Here is a 20,809-nt window from a genome sequence, read left to right as displayed (position 1 = left end):
ATTTCCAAGTTGAGAGATTTTGTGTTTAATCATATTTCCCCTACATGACCGAAGATGTATGAGTAAGCCCAGTTAAGATTAGCCAAACACAGGGGCGCCAGGGTGGCTCAGTCGGTTGCACGTCTGACTTCAGCTCAGTCATGGTCTTGCAGTTTGTGAGTTCAAGTCCCGCGTTGGGCTCTGTGCTAAGAAACAGCTCAGAGCCTGGAGCCTGCTTCAGATTCTGTATCTCTTTCCCCCTCCCCTGCTCATGCTCTGCCTCTCTCTCTCTAAAATAAATAAATGTTAAAAAAAATTAAAAAGAAAAAAGCATCAGCCAAACACAGCCCAGATGAGGTGAACTGCTTTAATGCACAGATTAATTAAATGGTTGTTGCTATATGCCCCTGAGCTTTCTGCGTCAGCTTTCTGAGACAACACACTCACAATAGGCAACTAACACATTGTCACAATAGGTAACTAACACACAGTTATCAATATTTCTACTGCTAAACAACAAACTGCCAAAGAGAAACCTTGGGAGTCTCTGCAGTCCCCTCTTCCCCCTCCAAACTCCTGTCTCCAAAGCTACTCATTCAGTTGGGTCTACTTTCCCAACTTCTCTGACGCTGGAAACCCCTCTTCTATCTCATTGCCCCTACGTGAATTCAGACACCTTTCCACCCCGTAACTACATGTTTGTTCCAGGTTTGCCACCTTGCATATACCCTCCCTTACAGCAGTCAAAGCAAAACTCCTACCCAAAATACCTCCTTCCACTGCTCTGTTGAAAATTTCCTCAGCTCTGCAACCAAACTCCATGAGACAGAACACAAAGCCTTGGGAGGTCTGCCATTGCCCTCGCAAACCATCTTCTTTAATATTTAGTTACAACTAGCAGTTGGGGGATCACCAGAACGTTCCTACAACCAGGGCCTCCACCAATAACCATCTGTCCTGATGGAGACACAGCAGGGCTCCCAGAGGCTCTTGCCCACCCAAGGGAGATGCAGGAAGGGGGATGGGGACACACTTACCTGCAGACCCCCCAAAAGGCAACTGGAAGAAGAGAAGCAGGGAGGTGAGATGGGAGAGCAAAGAGCCTCTGCGGCAATCCTCCATTTCCTCAGGAGCAGGAGGCAGGAGAACACCTACAGAGATGAGGAGGGCCACCCACAGCTCTGGGCCACAGAACAGACAGAAGGGCTCAGGGCTGATAATAATCCCCAGAACAAGAAGAGTCATTATGCTGATGGGCCCCCACAACCCTGGTACCAAGAAACCCCTCCCAGTCCCTCGGAAAGCTTTCACAGACTGCTCTGCCCATAGGACCAGAACCCTCCTGCCTTAGCACAGGGCCTCCCCCAAGTCTGTATGAGTCACAGACCACCAGAGATGCCCAGGGACACAGGCCCAGACTCAGGCCCCTGCCCATGAAGGACCTGCCAGGTCCTGTGTGCTGTTCTTCTACTGCCCCCTAATAATGACCAGGGAACCACTGAGAAGCATGAGAGTCAGACGACATCCTCCTCAAGGACATTGTGGTTCCCACCACACGCATCCTGTATTGAGGCCCTTTGCTTATTGAGTTCACCCAAATTTCAGCTCCCACCTCCCCCCAACCTGTTGCTGCTCAGGACAAAGGACCTGGCTTTACTTCCAACAGAGGGCTCCATCAATTCCCAATGAAAAGTTGATCCTCATCCTCTATATCTCTGAGGAGTTTCTGCCTCAGGACAAAGGAATCCAGGAGGGGGCTGCCTGGGTAGCTTAGTCGGTTAAATAGCTGACCCTTAATTGCAGCTCAGGTCTTGATCTCAAGTCATGAGCTCAAGCCCCATGTTGGCAGAGGGTGTGAAGCTTACTTAAAAAAAAAAAATAAAAAGAGGATCCCAGGAGAGAGAGAGCACAGAAATAATAAAATGAGTCCTGGTCAGACAAAAAGGGGCTTCAAACCACCTACTGCAGGGTGGAGTCGGGGTCCGGCAGCAAATAGTACTGAGAAGAACAGATTCTGGAGGTGACTGCTGACTTTCTAGTGGCCAGATTCAGCCACTCTCTAGGCAACCGCCTTTGGCTAGTTTCTTGACCTGTTCTGCCCCAGTTTCCTCAATGTCAAGTGGGGATAGTAACGGGATCTCACCCCAACATGCAAGGATGTAGTGCTACACAAATGTCAATAAATGAATGAAGTGCAGGCATCACTGTATTTGTCCTGGGTCTTCTCAGAGCCTCATTATTACCCAGCACCAACACCCTCACCATAAGCTCAGCCACTTCCTCAAAGCCAGCTGCTCCCACCTTTCCTTTTATTGGCCAAAAGTATCCTCAGACCCAACTTACCTGCTTAGAAAGCTGAGACTTCTGGAATGTCTCTAACTCAGTAGTGTGAGATCTCAGCAGACCCCAGATCTGCTCTCAGAGATTGCACTTGCAGTCAGCTTCTCTGAGCCCCAAACCCTGCTTCCAAATCCAAAGTTGGGTGCCATAGGGTCTTCTTGCCTGAGAGGCAGGTGGTTCCCAGATGAGTGGGGAAGCAGAACCTGAACAGGTTGCAGGGGTCTGAGCCAAAACAGGGTCCTGAGCCCCCTCTAAGTGCTCCCAAAGAGGAGGATCCACCCTTCTCTGGCTCCTGCACCATTTGAAAGTGAAAGCTTACAAAAAACAATCCCAGCAGACTCTGCCCTATCTTCTGGATATGCACCCCCATTATCCGGAATGCAACAGCATAACCAGAACCAGAAATACAGGACAGGTACCGGTACACTGACCCACCCTGCATGGGGACAAACAGAGGCCCAGATTCAGCAATCCTTTGTTGAAGAACTGCTACTGTCCAGGTTGGCTAACTTCTAGACCAACAGGGAGTGTGTTTGCCAGAGCCAAGATTAATACCTATTCCTGTGCATGGGGCTCTCTGTACTGGCCCTTTACTACCCAGATGGTTACATGTCTATTTGTGAATCACATGTGGCCAGAGCCATTGAGGAGTCCCAGTGTAGTTGCTATGTGTTTTTTTCACCAGGAGACCACCAAGGTGCTCTCCACAACTTGGCAGCAGAGAGGTTAAGACTGAGCAACAGGAGCTTCCAGAATCAACTCCAGGACCCTGGCCCTGACCAAATGAATGGACATTGACCCATTGCTTCTTAGTATTTTGTTCTCACACAAGGCTTCGGTACAACAATTCGGCCCTCTCCTTGCCAGGCCACAGTGTGCACAAAGAAAGGCAGATTCTATGGTCTCTGAAAGAAAATCAGGGAGCACCGGGGCTTCCTCACCAGCCTCTCCCTACCTGCAGGTTCCCATCTCAGTAAAGGAGATGGGTGAACCCAGTTATCTCTGCCAGAAACTGGAGGGACATTCCACTACACACTCCATTTTCCCACCCAGTCTACCTCCAATGTACCAGAATGTTCAAGACTTTTCTCAAATCTGTATCCATTGCCATTACCTGGCTCCTGACCACCCTCATCCCCCCTGGCCCAAGAAGGGTGTTCCTGCTTTCCCATGAGTGTCCCCTGCTTACCTCCTGCCTGACCTCCTCAAGTTCATTTTCCTTCCATGGTCATGATCCTTTCAAATCAGCTTATGTCAGAACTGCCTCATCTGTTCAAGAAATCCCCCTATAAACCTCTTGTCTATGATCCCCAATCCCAGGCTTCCTCTCTGACCTCTTTCCGCCCTCCCCCAGTCTCCCTCACTGGCTTGGGTGACTCCCTCCAGTTCATGGAGCTTTGCCATCCTCAGGTCTTCTCACAAGCCACTGGTTGATCCTGCTTGCTCTTTTGTCCCCCAAGCCCCTCAACATTCCAGTCTCACCTAAAGTGACCTTCCTCAGAGGGGCCCTTGCCAACCTATTCATCCCCATAATTGCCCCATACACATGCTTGTTGGAGTTTAATGACACCCTGCTTTCCACAATAGCCCTGACAAGCATTCTTCTGGGGTATGTCTGTGACATTCACAAAGGGAGGTAGTGTGTGCCCTGGTCACATGGCCAGCACATAGTAAACACTCAATAAACTTTGTTGAGCTCCTTTGCAGAGGACTCACTGCAGCAGCCCATTGGCTACTCAGCCTTATCTAAATTGGGCAAACATTTCTGTCCATTGAGAAACACGAAGACTGTTAAAACGTTGACCTAAACAAGTCAGCCCCTTTGTTGGGTACAACAACTCCACCATCTTTCCCACTTTTCTTCTTACCCCAAACATAAGTTAGTTCATCACTGAAATGTCCCCAGGATAGAATCATCAGATTCAACACCAAACACCTTTGCTCACTTAAGTCTGCCCAGTTCTCAGGTGTCCACATGTTAAGTGATTGGTGTTAAGACAACAGCTTGGCCTAGAGCCTCCCTGGTCACACTTCTGCCATGTTGTTGTCATTACTGTCTTCATTCTGCACGTGAGGAAACCAAATCTGTCTGAATTCCACAACCACATGCTTGGCAAAGACTCTCTCATCCTGTGTTCACTCTTGATTGTTCTGAATGATCTGCTATATTTGTTTTCATGAAACAAGGACTGCCTGATTCACTGATACACGAGAGTGATTGGCTTCTGCTCAGAGGTCTGGTCTGAGATGCTAAAACTCTAAGCACACCTAGGACATCTGGAGAGACCTGAAACATCTGATTTTTTATCCCCAAATGTCCATTTCTTCCAATATCCACTTAGACTTGCGAATGTTGGCAAAATGCAACTTAATGCAAAGTAAACTAATGAGATAAGGACCTATATTAGCCTCCAGATCCATCCACCATGGCCCCAACCAATCCCTGCCCTCAAGTCTGCTTGAGGGAGACTCCTCAAGACCTAAGAGACATTAGGGGAGTTTGATGAAAAGACTGAGGGAAGGAAAACAAATTTGACTGCGCTCCTCCTAAGTGCCAGGAACTGGGCTACACAAGTTGTATTTATGACACTTCATTTTCACACATGCACACAGAGATGAAGGAAGACATGAGCCCTGCCATCTATTAGTCTTTAATCCAGGAACTTCCTAGAGGAGGGAAGGCTGGACCTGCAAGGACACTCCCCCCACCTCCCAGTCCTCAAGCCCAGCCCAGCCCCCAGCTCTACACAACTCTAGGTGAAAAAGGAACAGGAAGAGGACCTTGGACTCAGCAATGGCTCAGAATGACATGGCCAGAAAGCTTATCTCCTCTGAATTCCAGTCCTTGGATCCCATGTTGGGAGGGAGAAACATGAAGGAATGACAAAGCACAGGGAAGATGTTCCCTAAGGACCCTGGAAGGACACATGGAGGTATTGCAGGAAGGACACCAAACAGCAAACTTCCCTGCTCTCCCCCAGCTCATCAGGCTCATGTCTCAGCTGCTTTATCAGCAAACATTGCTCATGGCCATTAATGAGTTTTCTTGCTCAGAATATAAATTATTCTGATGCTAATACGGTTAATATTATACTTTCTTCTTTAGCAGCCATATAATATCTCTTATCTTTCTTCATGTGTGTTTCAAACAGTTTCAGAGAATACCTAAGCCATGAAAGAAGGGCTAAGGAAAAATAAATTGTGTTTTATAATGTGTCAGTTGGTGGAAACGATTAAACACGCTTTTTAAAAACCCGTAATTAAGTAAAGCTTAACTTTTGTTATTTTAATTTTTTATTAATATTTTTATTTGAGTATAGTAGACACACTATGTTACATGAGTTTCAGATGTACAACCTAGTGACTCAACAAGTTTAAACATTATGCTAGTTGTGCTCTGTGTTTACAGGTCTGATTCTGCTTTTTTGCTCGCTTGTTTATTCATTTCTTTCTTTTTTTTTTTTTTTAGATTCCACATAGGAGTTAACTCATATGGCATTTGTCTTTCTCAGTCAGACTTATTTCACTTAGCATAATACCCTCTAGGTCCATTCATATTGTCACAAATAGCACAATCTCATCCTTTTTTATGTCTGGGTAATATTCGATGATGTATATAAACCAACTTTTCCTTATCCATTCCTCAAGCCGTGAACTCTGAAGTTGCTTCCAAACTTGGCTTTTGTAAATAATGCTACAACAAACATAGGGATGCATACATCACTTCAAATTAGTGTTTTCATTTTCTTTGTGTAAATAACTAATAGTGATATTAATCAATCATTCATTTATTACTATTACTATTTTGCAATACTATTTTTAATTTTTTGAGGAAACTCTATACTGTTTTCCACAGTGGCTGCACCAGGTTGCATTCCTACCAGCAGTGCAAGAAGGTTCCCCTTTCTCCACATCCTCACCAACACTTCTTATTTCTTGTCTTTTTGATTTTAGCCATTCTGACAGGGGTCAAGTAATATCTCATTGTGGTTTTGATTTGCATTTCCCTGATGCTGAGTGAGGTCGAGCATCTTTTCATGTGTCTATTGGTGATCTGTATGTCTTCTTTGGAAAAATATCTATTAGGTCCTCTTCCCCTCCCCCATTTTTTTAATGTTTATTTACATTTGAGAGAGAAAGAGACAGAGCCTGAGCAGGGAGGGGCAGAGACAGGGAGACAGAATCCGAAGCAGGCTCCAGGCTCTGAGCTGTCAGCACAGAGCCTGATGTGTGGCTTGAACCCACGAACTGTGAGATCATGACCTGAGCTGAAGTTGGACGCTTAACCCACTGAGCTACTCAGGCACTCCACCTTTGGACTTGGAAGTAATGAGAGGCACTACACAGATTCTGGAAACCATGCTCATAGTCAAAGCTTCTTGAAATTCACCCAGCATCTGAAAATTATCTACCTCATTCATATCTTTATTCTGGTAGAAGTTCTCTTCTTTCCAACTGGAGTTGACACACAGGAAGAACCAGATCCTTCTTCTTAATTCCTGAATTAACACAGCACTGGTATTTCACGAATAACAGATATTTACTAAGGTTGGTAAGATAAGTGTGCTTCCACCATCCCAGAATAGGAGGTATATACAGTAGAATATTAGACTGCTTTCCTCTTGAACATCAATCAGCCATTCATTTCTCCAGAAATTTTTGGATGGCCAATGTCTCTGGTCAGAGTGCACATTTCCCAAAATAGAACTGGTGACCTACTCATAGCCTCTGGGTTCATCTGCACAACTCAAATTGGATAAAATATACACCATTTAATTCTGCAGAGTCATTCAGCCCTCATCTCCTTCATATCCAAGCAGAATAAAGACTGTATGAAATAATTTTCATTACCAAAAGAAGCACTACTTCCAATAGTTAAATTCAGCCTACCCTAAACCAGCTCAGCCAACTATTATCTTCTGTTGCCTGAGCATAAGGCATGAACTGAGTGTTCTCATAGCCATACCCCAGGAGACTGCATCCAGAGCAAGAGTGCAAGACACCCAGGTCATCCAGGACTGACCTCAGAGGCTTTTGTCTCAAGGAATGTGAAGCTCCAGAAAGAGCCACCATAAGGAGTCTGGGACAGTGTTGGGGTCCTATGGTCACATAGCCTCAGGGCCATAGGGGAGTAATGGAGAGTTGGCCCCTGGGAGAGCACCATCAACAGCAGAGCCTGAGCTGAACCCATCCCCTGAGAGGCTTACAGGTTCCTCCAAAGAAGAAGGAGGATTGTTAAGGGGCACAGGGGTCTCTGTAGGCACACCCACCACAGAGCAGATGGTCAGGGACACATCCCCTGACTTAATCATGAAGTATGGAAACAGAGTCCCAGTGGAGGAAGTTAGAGGGAAGGAGAAAAGGTGAGATCCATCAGTCATGTTATAGAAGGAGACATCCCCTTCTTTGAGGTCGAAGAAAACACCCACCCTGTGAGGAAATTCATCACAGATTTCCTGACTCTCAGGGAGGACAAGGGCATATAATTTACCTCCGTACCACCCCAGAACCCAGAACCCCACTTCTGGCAACTCTCTGTACCAGCCTTTCCTCACCACATCTCCCCTACAGACCCCCAGACCCCACTCGCCACTGTTTCCATTCTTGATCTCCACCTCCCAGTAGCAGCGCCCTGATGTGATGGCCTCCTGGCCCAAGATGCTACAGGGTCCTCCTGGGTCCTCAGTTGTGTCCTCCAAGGTCACACTAGTCTGTCCACCAGAGACAGCAAGGTGCCGATCTGCAGACGCTGGATCCAGAGTGACAGACACTGCAGAGAGAGTTGCCAATCATGCAAGACCTTCCCCTGCCCCATAATAAGGGCACACAACCACCACCACCACCCTCAGACACCTAGTTGCATATGGGAAGGGCTAAGCCTCCTGAGATGAGAGTCTTGTGACTCAAGTACACAGCTCTCCAAGCAGGAGAAGTAAGCATAAGACTGATCTGAGGGTTAGATGGGTCACAGGGAACTTGAGGAACTAGTCTGGACTCAAGGACTTAAGGATATATATTTGGAATGCAATATCAGCCACATTCACTAAGCTCAGCTATGTGACTTTCACTGCCCCATCCCACTGCACAACCATTGATGGTGCCAGCATTTGTATCACCACAGCAAGCTAAAGGAGACATCAGAGGCCATGGGGCAGCAGTAGGAGTACCCAGAAAGAATGAGAAGTAACTCACAGGCCTGGAACTTCTCCTTCCGCCAGTCTACAAGAGAACCATTTTTCACAAATGTGACAACAAATCAGAGATTTGAGGAGACTGTACATATCAGTGTTGATATCTTTCGGAAAAATCGCTGGGAAACATTCAACTGAAGCATTTATTTCTTTTACACACACACACACACACACACACACACACACACACAGCCATCATGCTACAGCCTTCCCATGAAAGCCCAGCTATAAAACTTAACCACTGAGAGGCTGGATAACAACCTGAAAAGAAAGCTCTAGACCCAGATTTCACCATCATATTATGCTTTCTCAAGAATCCTTAGCCACACATCTATCCTGAAAGCTAGGTTTTTTTGAGAAGAATTGGGGAGATAAAAAATTCTGAGGCCTCCATTTATTTCTAAAGAATTGATTAAACTGAACTTGGAGGTTGAATCTAAGCCATGGTAGAGACATACAACCTGGTAGAGCTGAACTTGGAAGCCAACTACAAGCCCTGGGCGAGGAGAATTCAGGACACAGCATCAGAGAAATTGTCTCTAGTCAGAAGGCAATGGAGAGGTTTCAAGGAAGGGAGAGACAGAAGTTCAAGCAGGAAAGACATACATCTAGGGAAAGGACAGACACTATGAACTTGTTTCCCCTTTTCATGGGTTATTGGGAGGAAAATATCCCTATATGTAAGGGGAAATCAAAAATATCAGGTCTAGTCATCTGCTTCCCCCCTTAACTGCTCAGAGAGATCGAAATCACCAGGAGAAACCCCATGTAGTAGGTACCCAAATATGGTCATGTCCTAGGCCCCCTTATTCATGGCATTGAAAAATTATTTTTCAATTTTTAAATACGATGAGATCAGATATTACTTCACCTCACGCTATGAGCTGACCAATATGCAAATATTGATTCTACTGTAATGGTATCTGTCCTTACAAAATAAAAAGGTATACAAGGTATACATTAAAACACATGCACTTCAATCCATCAGAGAAGGGGGAATGCTAAAAGAAGACTATTTGATCCTTATTTTTAATAAATACATCCCAGGAATCAGGGAGACTCTCTAAGGGGGTTTCCTCACACATCTAGCCTCAGGTCTCCTGCATCCCTGGCTCCCCCTTCTCTGCTCTCATAGTCCATGTTCATGATCATGAACAAAACAGCTGGGACAAACACCCGCGCGTGCACACACACACATACACACCCCACACAGGTTCAAAGGACCCAGATTCTTAACTCACACCGGTGCTAAGTGGTGTTCTGGATAACTTTCACTGCTTTAGGATCCCCCTCACCACACTCTTGCCCCAACTGCTACTGGAAGGTTGAGATGGTCTCAGATCAGAAGCAAACTCAGTCAGAAAAGTACTTCAAAACTGCTCAAAATACTGTAAGTCTTTTCAGAAATCTCTCAAAGAGGTATCAGGGAGTTTATTACTTCTTGTGCACCCAAAAACTTTGCACACCCTCTGTGTACTTTACACTCAAACCACCGTGATTATGATTTGTGGTCTCTCTTCCACCACTCTGAGCTACCCAAAATCTCTCCAAGAGGAATCACAGGATTTCTACTCCCTTCTCATCTCCTCTCTTCCTCACTGCTTTTCTTTCCCTGATTTGTTCCCAACTTTTCTGATAAACAATTTTCACTCCTCTAACTTTCTCCTACCGTATCTTCACACATTGCCCTGATAAATCAAACCAGTAACAAGCCCATCAGGTAAACATGCAATTGTCCTAAAGGAGAGATAATGGTTGTGAACAATTATACGTTACAGTTCTTTCAAAAAAAAATTTTTTTTAACTTCTTCCTCTGTTACACAAACATACACATAAGATTTTGTATATAATTGCAGGTAGCTCTCAGACCCACCACCAGGAGTCCATAAATATCCTGGAAGCTCTGGATCTCAGATTCAGAACAGGCAATTTAAAGCAATTACTTTCACAGCAAGCAGGGTAGTTTAGAGGAAGAAACCCAACTTGGACAAGGAGCATGAGGAAACAAATGATGACCACCATTCCAGGTGACCAAGACAAAAACAGGAAAATCAAAAGTAGATCCGCAAGATGTAGGAATTTCAGGGTAAAATGGATTCAGAACCAAGGATCCCCTTAGGAATACCTGAATCGTAAGCAAGCAAGAATGATATCTGAAATCTTCTAGAGACAGCAATTTCTGGTCTACAAAGCCATTACTGTGTTACAACTGTCCTTATAAATGAGCACTCTTTCGTCACTGCTGCAGCAAAAGCATCAGTTGAACAAGGTGTGTTCAGATGAAGTTGCTAATCCTAAGAGTGACCTTCAGTAGAGGACTGGTCAGAATAGAGGCAGATCTGTGTTTCCCAGAAGAGTCCCTGAAGTCTTCACAAGGAAATGACAAACATGACAAGGAGAACAGGGACACCCACCCTGTCCTGGTATGGGGTCCACTGACAGAGAAGGGGGAAGAGTTGAGGCTGAAGGGGTAAGGGCACAGAAAACTGAGTTACTCACCTGCATACAACTGCGCCTTCCTCCAGCCTGAAAAGGGACACACTCTAGTGAAATATGAGCCAGAACAAGAATGCTTAGCATTGATCTACTGGCCTTGCCTCCTCTCTGTACTACAGGTGACACTCCCAACAGAGTAGGGAGGCTGGAGAGGAGATATCCTCCTGATGTGCAGACAGCAGGGTATTGGGGGAAATTCCCTGGATCACAGGTCAGAAAGCCTGAATTGCAGGCTGAGTTCCACCCCAGCCTGCTGCAGCTGTGTGACCTTTTGCAAAGCCATTTAGTATCCTGTGCCTTAAAAACCTCAAATATATTTATTCTATCTCCAATCAGTTTTGCTTTTATGAAAATATTTTAGGGAATAAAATATAAATTATTCCATAATTATAAACAGAAATCATTATTACATCCAATGTTTTCCAGCAAAGAGATATTTGGGAAAGAACACAAAAGGGGACATGAATTAAGGACAGGGATTAGGTGGGATCTGGGGTAAAAAGGGCCAAACTTTCTCAGAAAACACATCACAGTTCTGGAGCATTGACAGCTAACCCCACCACATTCCCACCCATGGTCTGCCCAGTCCTCTACCCATACTTTGTGACCAGCACCTCCAGGCACTGGAGAGAAAAGACTCTCCCTGGGTGGTGTTATATGGAGGGGACACACTCCTAAACTTAATGACCCCATTTATTTACACAGCTTCTTTACCAAAATCTCAGAGCATCCAGTTTGAATGAGAACTAGTTGCACTGAAGGCTAAAAAGTTAGCAAGATGGTGGGAAGATGAGCACTGGAATAAACCCAAGATGCGTGACAGACTCCAGGGACCACCATCACCCCAGGTTCCCAAGCACTGGGTGGGAAACAGCACCCCACATAGGGAAAGTCCATGGAGCAGGGTCCTGCCCCCCACCAACTTCCACTTCTGCCCCAGGGAAGGGTCCATATGTCTGTGCCTGAAACAAGGAGAAGGGACACCTTAGCTTAGGTAGGACAGGAGACCCAAAGACAACTGGAGAGTCACTCACCACCCAGGTAAATGGATTTCCTCCTGCCTGAAAGACAACACAGGAAACTGGTGAGCTAATAACCAGAGTGTCTCCTACACAGGGGACTCAGAAACTTCTGGGGAAAGAACAGAATTTACCGAGATCTTCTTGGAGTTCATCTGAAAGAGAGTGAAAAATAAGTATGAACTCCCATCCTTAAGAAAGGATGAACCTAGAGAACCCATAAAAGGACTTCTCTGTATCCTAGAAGATCTAACTCCAGACCCGCCTCCACAGCTCCAGCTGTCCTCTCTGGACCTGTTCAGCCACCTGCTTCCAGCCAAGCCCCTTGCTGTCAGCTTGTCCTCTGCACCACCTTCCACACTTGCCTGTCTTGGCTCCTGAGCTGCCTTACCTCTGGCCTTCAACGCCTCCTCCTTTGTCCGCCGGGCCTCCTCCTTGTCCCTGCGCAGTCTCTCCCATTCCTGCATCTCCTGCCTCTTTACAGTATGTTCTGTCTTGATGTAATAGGCAGCCCCAAGGAGTGAGAGCATCAGCACCACGAGGCTCACTATGAAAGCTGGCTTCCAGGGAGAGGCCTGGGGGAAGAAGGGCTCTGCGGCCAGCCAGAGACCCCATCAGCGGCACAGACCAGGGCAGCCCAGCCCAACACTCACAGAAACCCTAGGCCACTCCCTCTGGCCCTGCTGGGAATGGGAAGTAGTGCTGACCTGGGATGAAAATGGCCATCGCCTTCTTCTGGTCCAGGACGGGGTTGAGGACTGAGCAGGTCATGTTCCCTGAAGAGCTGTCCCTCACCACCAGAGCAGACTCCACGCTGAACAGCCCTTCAGTGTCTTGGGCATGGGTCTCAGAGAATGTCAGGAACTTTTCCCCATTAGCAGCTCTCCACTGTATCTGGGGCTTTGGGAACCATCCCGAGGCCGTGCACACCACTCGGACCCCGTCCTCCTCTGGCCCTGTGATGTGCACTTGAGGGACAGAGCCCACACCTGTGAGAGAGAAGCTGGAGAGCACAAGGAGGCCTTCCAGAATCCAGGGATGCCAGCAGAGCCTTCCTCTGCACAACTCTGGTGTAGCATTGCATTCCAGGGCTCCCTGGGGAGTGGTCCCTGCAGGATTAGAGCAGGGGTCCTGCCACAGGGAACAGAAGGAAGGAGCATGGGGACCTGCAGAGGGCAGGGCTCTTCTCCCATCCATAAAGCTGGGAAGTCCATCACCCAGAGTAACACAAAGGAATTTCATCCCAAGTTCTATCCTTCTCTGCTCTTCTCACCTCACACACTCTCCAGGGCATTGGCTAGCACACTCACTGCCCTGTGGTAAATCATTTCCATCCTTGACAACCCTACCTACTTCCTGAGCTCCCCCCGCTAATATCCACATGTTAGCTCTGCCAGGATTCCTCACAGATGCTTCAAACTCAAACCCTGAACTGATTCATATTTGGCTTCTCTGTGATAGGCTGATGATGAAAATATTCCCAATCCTTAAGCCTGTTTCACATCCAGCTCACCTTCTGCCACATATTTTTAATGCCTTCACACTCTGCTTCCGGGTTCCATCATGGGACTTATCTGGGCCACTGAGAGGTCAGGGAATGTGACTCCAGCAGAGTTGGAAAGTACTTGTGCCATTGCCTTGCCCTCTGCCACAGGACGGACATGCTTGGGCTAGAGCAGTCCTTCCAGCCAAATCTGTCCTAGATCAGCCAACAGCCCAATGAACTTCACCCATGTGAGTAAACCTAGTCAAGGTCGACTGTCAGGACAAAATATATTAAAAGGCAGAGGCTTCTTGTCCCTGTTGAAAGTAAGGTCCCTTCCCATCCTTTTTCTTATGCCATTTACTTGAGGAAATTTGTGATTGTGGGGGCTTTCTCTCCTCTTTGAAATGTATACACGTCCTTTGCGAAAACTACATAGGCCTTTTGTCAGGGTTGTGATCCAGGAATGTGTTTCTAAAGACCATGGGAGCCCTCTTTCTGAACTGTTAACACCAAGGTGGACAGCACCCCTCTCTCCCAGTTACTGGGGGAGTGTAGGAGCCTAACCTCATTGGGGACCAGGGCCCAAGTGCAAAACCACTTCCTGTCATAAAGATGGGAGAAGTTGTAAAAACAAACTATTTTAACTTTTATTTGTCTGGAAAACTCTTCATCTTTCCTTCCATTCTGAATGACAGCCTTGCTGCAGGTTTTTTCCTTTCAGTTACTCTGAATGTATCATGCCACTCCCTCCTGGCCTGACAAGTTTCTGTTGAAATCTCTACTGAGTAACAGGAGGAAGTGTTGAACCACTATATTGCACTATATTGAGCCACTATATAAAACTACATGTTAACTACACTGGAATTTAAAAGCTTTTTTTTAACTTTTAAGATTGGAGAATTTGTTTTCCTTGGGATAAAGCCAATCAGCTAACAGAGATGGTCACCACAATTAGAAGTACATTTAGGGTGCACTGCCCATGACAAATGATACCGTCAAGTCCATTTACTTGAGGACTAGTAACTGTCTATCCAGAGAACATGTATGTAACAAGTTGCGTCTGCATGGCTATGTAAAAAGGTGAGATTTCTTCTGTCTTTGCAACCCCTTGGTAGATTCTCTGGGATGCACATCACTTACTGGTTAATGATAATGCCATAATAAAAATGTTTTCTCTCCCTACTACCTTTGCAAAGAGGATTTCTGAATTTGGAGACTTTGTCTTTAATTATATTTCCCCTACACTTAAGATGTATGTGGGGCGCCTGGGTGGCTCAGTCGGTTGAGCGTCCAACTTCGGCTCAGGTCATGATCTCACGGTCGGTGAGTTTGAGCCCCACGTCGGGCCCTGGGCTGATGGCGCAGAGTCTGGAGCCTGCATCTGATTCTGTGTCTCCCTCTCTCTCTGCCCCTCCCCCGTTCATGCTTTGTCTCTCTCTGTCTCAAAAATAAATGAAACGTTAAAAAAAATTGAAAATAAATAAATAAATAAATAAATAAATAAATAAAAAGATGTATGAGTAAGCACCGTTAAGATTTGTCAAACACAGCTCAGGTGAGCTGAACTCCCCTAATGCTCAACAGTAAGTAAATGGTTGTTACTATGCGCAGCTGAGATTTCTGTCTATGTTGCACAGCATTATGACAGCAATCAACAACTAACACAAAATAACAATACTTCTAAATACTACTACTAAACAACAAATTGCCAAAAAATAAGCAAACAAACAACAATTAAAAAAAAAAACCTTGGGAATCTCCAGTCCCTTAACTCCAACCCCCAAACTCTTTGTGTCCCCAAATCCACCCACTCAGTTGGGTTACTTTCCAAACTCTCTGACACTGAAACCCCTTCTCTTCTCCCACCCCGCTGCTCTGACATCAATTCAGGGAACCATCCTCCCCACCCTGTAACTACATGTCTTTCTCCAGTCTTGCTCACCTTCTATATACCCTCTCTTACAGGTGTCAAAGCAAACCTCCTCCCAAAAACACCTCCCTTCACTGCTCTGTTTAGAATTTCCTCAGCTCTTCTTCCCAACTCCGTAATACACCACACAAAGCCTTCTATGGTCTGGCATCGCCCCTAACCTCAAAACCCCTCAACACTTCTTCCCAAGTTCTCCCACCCGGGCCACTCCAGCCCCAGGACTATTTGGTTAACTGTTGAACTGCTCATAACCACAATCACCATGCTCTCTGTGCCCTTCATCAACCACCAGGGCTCTTTGGAACACTTTCTGGATTCACTCAAGTACCTGCTCAAGTGTGTACTCCTCATGCACTGTTCAAGATCAATCCTTTCTCTCTGCCCGTGGACCAGGATTGTCACTTCTCAGCAACCTCCCATCCACCTGTCTCACCAACCACATGGCTTCCTTGTCTGCCCAGACACACCAGCCACACTCCAACCTTGGTTGTTTCACATGAGTATTCCTCTGCTTGGAACTCTCACCCCCAGATACCCACTTAGCTAAGTCTCTACTCACCACCATCCAACATCCTCTATAACCCATCTGTCTGTCTATTTACTGTCTTTAACATAAACTCTGCAGGACAGGGATCTCTATTTGGTTCACTGATGTATTCAGGTGCCCAGAAGGGGACCTGGCACTTAGTAGGGATTCTATATATCTTAAAAGGGTATAAAGAATTAAGTGGGTTGGGAATGCAAGCTGGTGCAGCCACTCTGGAAAATACTATGAAGGTTCCTCAAAAAAACTACAAATAGAACTACCCTATGACCCAGCAATTGAACTACTAGGCATTTATCCAAGGGATACAGTTGTGCTGTTTCAAAGGGACACATGCACCCCCATGGTTATAGCAGCACTATCAACATTAGCCAAAGTATGGAAAGAGCCCAACTGTCCATCGATGGATGAATGGATAAAGAAGAGATGGTATATATATACAATGGAGTATTACTCGGCAATCAAAAAGAATGAAATCTTGCCATCTGCAAGTACGTGGATGGAACTAGAGGGTATTATGCTAAGTGAAATTAGTCAGTCAGACAAAGACAAAAATCATATGACTTCACTCATATGAGGATTTTAAGAGACAAAACAGATGAACATAAAGGAAGGGAAACAAAAATAATATAAAAACAGGGAGGGGGACAAAACAGAAGAGACTCATAAATATGGACAACAAACTGAGGGTTACTGGAAGGGTGGAGGGAAGGGGATGGGCTAAATGGGTAAGGGGCACTAAAGAATCTACTCCTGAAATCATTGTTGTACTATATGCTAACTAATTTGGATGTAAATTTTTAAAAATTAAAAAAATAATTTAAAAAATAAATAAATAAATAAATAAATAAATAAATAAATAAAGTACAGGTGTGGGAAAAAAAGATACTGGTATATTGTTAGGACAGACAAATTAATGCAAAAATGGGGGTAAGGGGTGTTGAGTAACAGATAATTAGCCAGTCCTTAGAGGAAAAATTTTAAAAGAATGTACTCATGAACTTGCATGCATTGATGACAGAGTTGTAAATCAAAAGAAATATTTCTGATTTACTTTTCATCAATTTAACAAAAATGTGATTTTATACTCGAGTCGTAATACTTTCTTTTATGAAAGAAAACTTAAAAATAAACTGATGTTTGGGGCACCTGGGTGGTTCACTCGGTTGAGCGTCTGACTTCAGCTCACGTCATGATCTCGCAGCTCGTGAGTTCGAGCCCCATGTCAGGGCTCTTTGCTGACAGCTCAGAGCCTGGAGCCTGCTTCAGATTCTGTGTCTCCCACTCTCTCTGCCCCAACCCACTCGCATTCTGTCTCTGTCTCTCTCAAAAATAAATAAACATTTAAAAAAAGAAATAAACTGATGATTTTTCTAACAACAAAAAAAAGAATTAAGTGAGTGATGGGCATTGAGGAGGTCACCTGTTGGGATGAGCACTGGGTGTTGTATGGAAACCAATTAGACAATAAATTATATAATAAATAAATAAATGAACATTAAAAATTAAAAAAAAGAATTATAAGGATTCCTATTGAACTAATCAATAAGTGAAAATCGCTCCTTTCCTCATCTCTAAAATGAGGGGACTGATTCACTTGGCCCCTGAGGTCGCTCCCAACTCCAACACTCAGGACACTAAATATAGATCAACCACTCACCTGCCACCTTCAGCTCCAAACTGGCCTCTTCATAGAAACTTCCCTTTCTGAAGAAGCAGGTATACAGCCCGTTGTCGGAAGCCTGGACCTTGTGGATACGCACAGTGGCCTCCCCCTGGCTGAGGAAGTCCTTCACCAGCGAGGTCCGCCCTGTGTACTGAGCCAGCTGCTCTTCTTTCTGTTCCTGCTGGTTTTCATAGATGAACACTGCTTCTGAGAACTTGGAGCGGAACCACCGCAGCTCCATGTTTTCCACATCCATGGCTGGGGACACATGACAGGGCAGCGTGACGTTCCCACCCAGCACTGCCACAATGGGGTCCGAGGGGCCAATCACCACAAACTCCTCTGTGGACACAGACACAGGAGTGAGAAAGTGGAGAGACACAGGTAGGGAGGCATGGAACACATACTGTCAGGTGGGGGGCCCAGGCAGGCAGGGGTGAGTAGCAGGTGGGAGGCTCTGACCTGACAGACTGAGCTGTGACCACTCTGAATTGGGACAAGATCATCTTACCACACCTTTGAAACCTGGAAATGATATCAAAGAGACTCCCTCAGCAGCCTGTGTTCCTGGTTTCCAGCCCTCCATGAAGGACTCTCTAACTCAGGGGTTCTAACCTTCCACAAGCATTACAATCACCAGGAAGGCTTGTAAAACACTGACAGCTGGGCTCCACCCCCAGAGCTTCTGATCAGTACATCTGGGGTGGATCCAACGATGCACATTTCTAAGGGGTTCCCAGGGATGCTGAGACTGATGTTCCAGGGACCATACTCTGAGATCACAGCTCCAGCTTGGCTCCTCTTAGAACAGGACTGAAAACTGGTTGAAGTTTATTATTTCTGCCCATGTGTTTCTCCTCTGCTGAATTACATGTGCATGAAAAACTAGAGCCCACAGTTATTTCCATTAAAACCTGCCCTCACTCCATCACACAAGCACCCAAATCACCACCACCTTTCACAGGCCTTGGTTTTCTGAGACGTGGTGGACACGTCATGACATGACACTTCTGCAGAAAGAACCCTGTTGCATCTACAAAGAGTGACTTCTCATCTCCTGTGCTACTCCACTTTGGCTGAGTCACTATCTGTCTCACCTGAGGAATGACAGTGACTAGTCTCCCTGGGACTATCCTCTTCCCAGCCCCATTTGTGTGACCCTTTTATCCTGTAAGTAAAACCAGTCCCCTCTCTATCCAAGCCCTCCAATGCCTCTCTGGTTCCCGAAGTGACCTGCAAGCCCAATAAGGATGATCCCTCAGTGCTCTCTGACATCCAACTCTTGTTTCTCTTTCTTGCTCACTCTGTTCCACCCAACACGTGCCTCCTCTGCTCCTTCAACACCCAGGCACACTGCCTGCTTTGCTCTGGCTGCTCCCCACTCTGGAAACCCTCTTTCCATGGGGATCCGGACAGGATGGTACTCCACATCTTCATTCCCATCTCACTGCCTACACCGACCACCTTATGGAGACTACTGCCTGCCCACACACCCTCCTGCACCGCTGACTGCCCACCCTGCTCTACTTCCTTCTCCCACACTGTCCACTCCTCTAACAGACATAGATTCCATGGAGTTGAGGTAGTTAGTACTCACTGTCTCCTGCCAGAATGTAAGCTCTGTGGAGACAGGGACTCTGGTTTGTACATAGATCAGCACCTTACACAAACTTCATACCCTGTAAATATTTAAGGAATGTAATGAATTAATAACTGAATAACTACTTAGATACCAATAGAGCCAGCAAACAAAAAATAAAAGGAAATTTATTTTCACACTTTTCATAGTGAAATTCACATTTTTTTTACTTTGTAAGACATAAACTCCTCTTTGGACAACTGTCTTGGTCCCCTTCCCTTATTTTATGGTCCTGGGACTCTTCCTTTTTTTTTTTAATTTATTTTATTTACATTCAAATTAGTTAACATACAGTGTAGGATTGGTTTCAAGAGTAGGACCCAGTGATTCATCACTTGCATATGACACCCAGTGCTCATCCCAACAAGTGCCCTCCTTAATGCCCAACACACATTTAGCCCATCCCCTACCCGCCTCTCCTCTAGCAGTCCTCAGTTTGTTCTCTGTATTTAAGAGTCTCTAATGGTTTGCCTCCCTCTCTGTTTTTATCTTACTTTTCCTTCCCCTCTGCTGTTTTGTTTCTTAAATTCTACAGATGAGTGAAATCATATGGTATTTGTCTCTCTCGGACTCATCTCGCTTAGCATAACACCCTCAAGTTCCATCCACATTGTTGCAAATGGCAAGATTTCATTCTTTTTGCTCACTGAGTAGTATTCCATGTACATCTATACTGTTTCTTATTTATCTATTAATCAGTCAATGGACATTTGGGCTCTTTCCAATACTTTGGCTATTGTTGATAGTGCTGTTATAAACATTGGGGTGTGTGTGCCCCTTTTAATCAGTACATTGGTTTCCTTTGGATAAATACTTAGTAGTGCAATTGCTGAGTTGTAGGGTGGTTTTATTGTTAATGTTTTGAGGAACCTCCATACTGTCTTCTAGAGTGGTTGCATTTGGTTCTGGGACTCTTCTTAAATATTTAATTATACCTAGTGGTTGGGGGACCACCAGACCTTTCCTACAGCCAGGGCCTCCACCAATAACCATCTGTCCTGATGGAGACACAGCAGGGCTCCCAGAGGCTCTCGCCCACCCAAGGGAGATGCAGGAAGGGGGATGGGGACACACTTACCTGCAGACCCCCCAGCAGGCAACTGGAAGAAGAGAAGCAGGGAGGTGAGACAGGAGAGCAAAGAGCCTCTGCGGCAATCCTCCATTTCCTTGGGGCTGGGAGGACACACGGCAAGAGGCAGGAGAACACCTACAGAAATGAGGAGGGCCAGCTCACAGCTCTGGGCCTCAGAACAGACAGAAGGGCTCAAGGCTGATAATAATCCCCAGAACAAGAAGAGTTTTTGCTACTAGTCATTATGCTGATGGGGCTGGGGGCCCAGGACAAAGGCTGCTCAGGACAAAGCAACTGGCCTTACTCCCAACAGAGGGCTCCATCAATTCCCCATGAAAAGTTGACCCTCATCCTCTATATCTCTGAGGACTTTCTGACCCAAGAGAAAGGAATCCAGGAGGGGGCTGCCTGGGTAGCTTAGTCGGTTAAATATCTGACCCTTAATTC

The 20,809-nt window shown here is 45.7% G+C and overlaps 1 protein-coding gene across 1 annotated transcript; it reads right to left on the bottom strand.

Moving 5' to 3' along the window:
• Positions 1-6,730: 6,730 nt before the first annotated feature.
• On the bottom strand, positions 6,731-20,453 carry LOC122489362 (butyrophilin-like protein 1). The gene is made up of 9 exons (XM_043591080.1): positions 20,369-20,453; positions 17,646-17,993; positions 12,733-13,014; positions 12,417-12,617; positions 12,160-12,180; positions 12,041-12,067; positions 11,010-11,036; positions 8,512-8,538; positions 6,731-8,089 (listed from the first exon to the last, which is right to left on the bottom strand). The coding sequence occupies exons 1-9, from the start codon at positions 20,451-20,453 to the stop codon at positions 7,425-7,427; spliced, it is 1,683 nt and encodes a 560-aa protein (XP_043447015.1). The 3' UTR covers positions 6,731-7,424.
• Positions 20,454-20,809: the final 356 nt, after the last annotated feature.

This window comes from Prionailurus bengalensis, chromosome B2 (genome assembly GCF_016509475.1).
Source record: "Prionailurus bengalensis isolate Pbe53 chromosome B2, Fcat_Pben_1.1_paternal_pri, whole genome shotgun sequence".
NCBI classification, from domain to species: Eukaryota; Metazoa; Chordata; class Mammalia; order Carnivora; family Felidae; genus Prionailurus; species Prionailurus bengalensis.
This window is presented reverse-complemented; position numbering and strand designations above follow the sequence as displayed.

What these genes read in the sequence shown, in the direction of transcription:
- LOC122489362 (XM_043591080.1), bottom strand. Translation starts at nt 20,453, where the DNA reads ATGGAGGATTGCCGCAGAGGCTCTTTGCTCTCCTGTCTCACCTCCCTG. An exon ending in GATGGCCATTTTCATCCCAG is followed by an intron (nt 12,618 to 12,732) that starts GTCAGCACTACT and finishes GGCTGGCCGCAG; the next exon opens with AGCCCTTCTTCCCCCAGGCC. An exon ending in GAAATCCATTTACCTGGGTG is followed by an intron (nt 11,037 to 12,040) that starts GTGAGTGACTCT and finishes GTCCCTTTTCAG; the next exon opens with GCTGGAGGAAGGCGCAGTTG.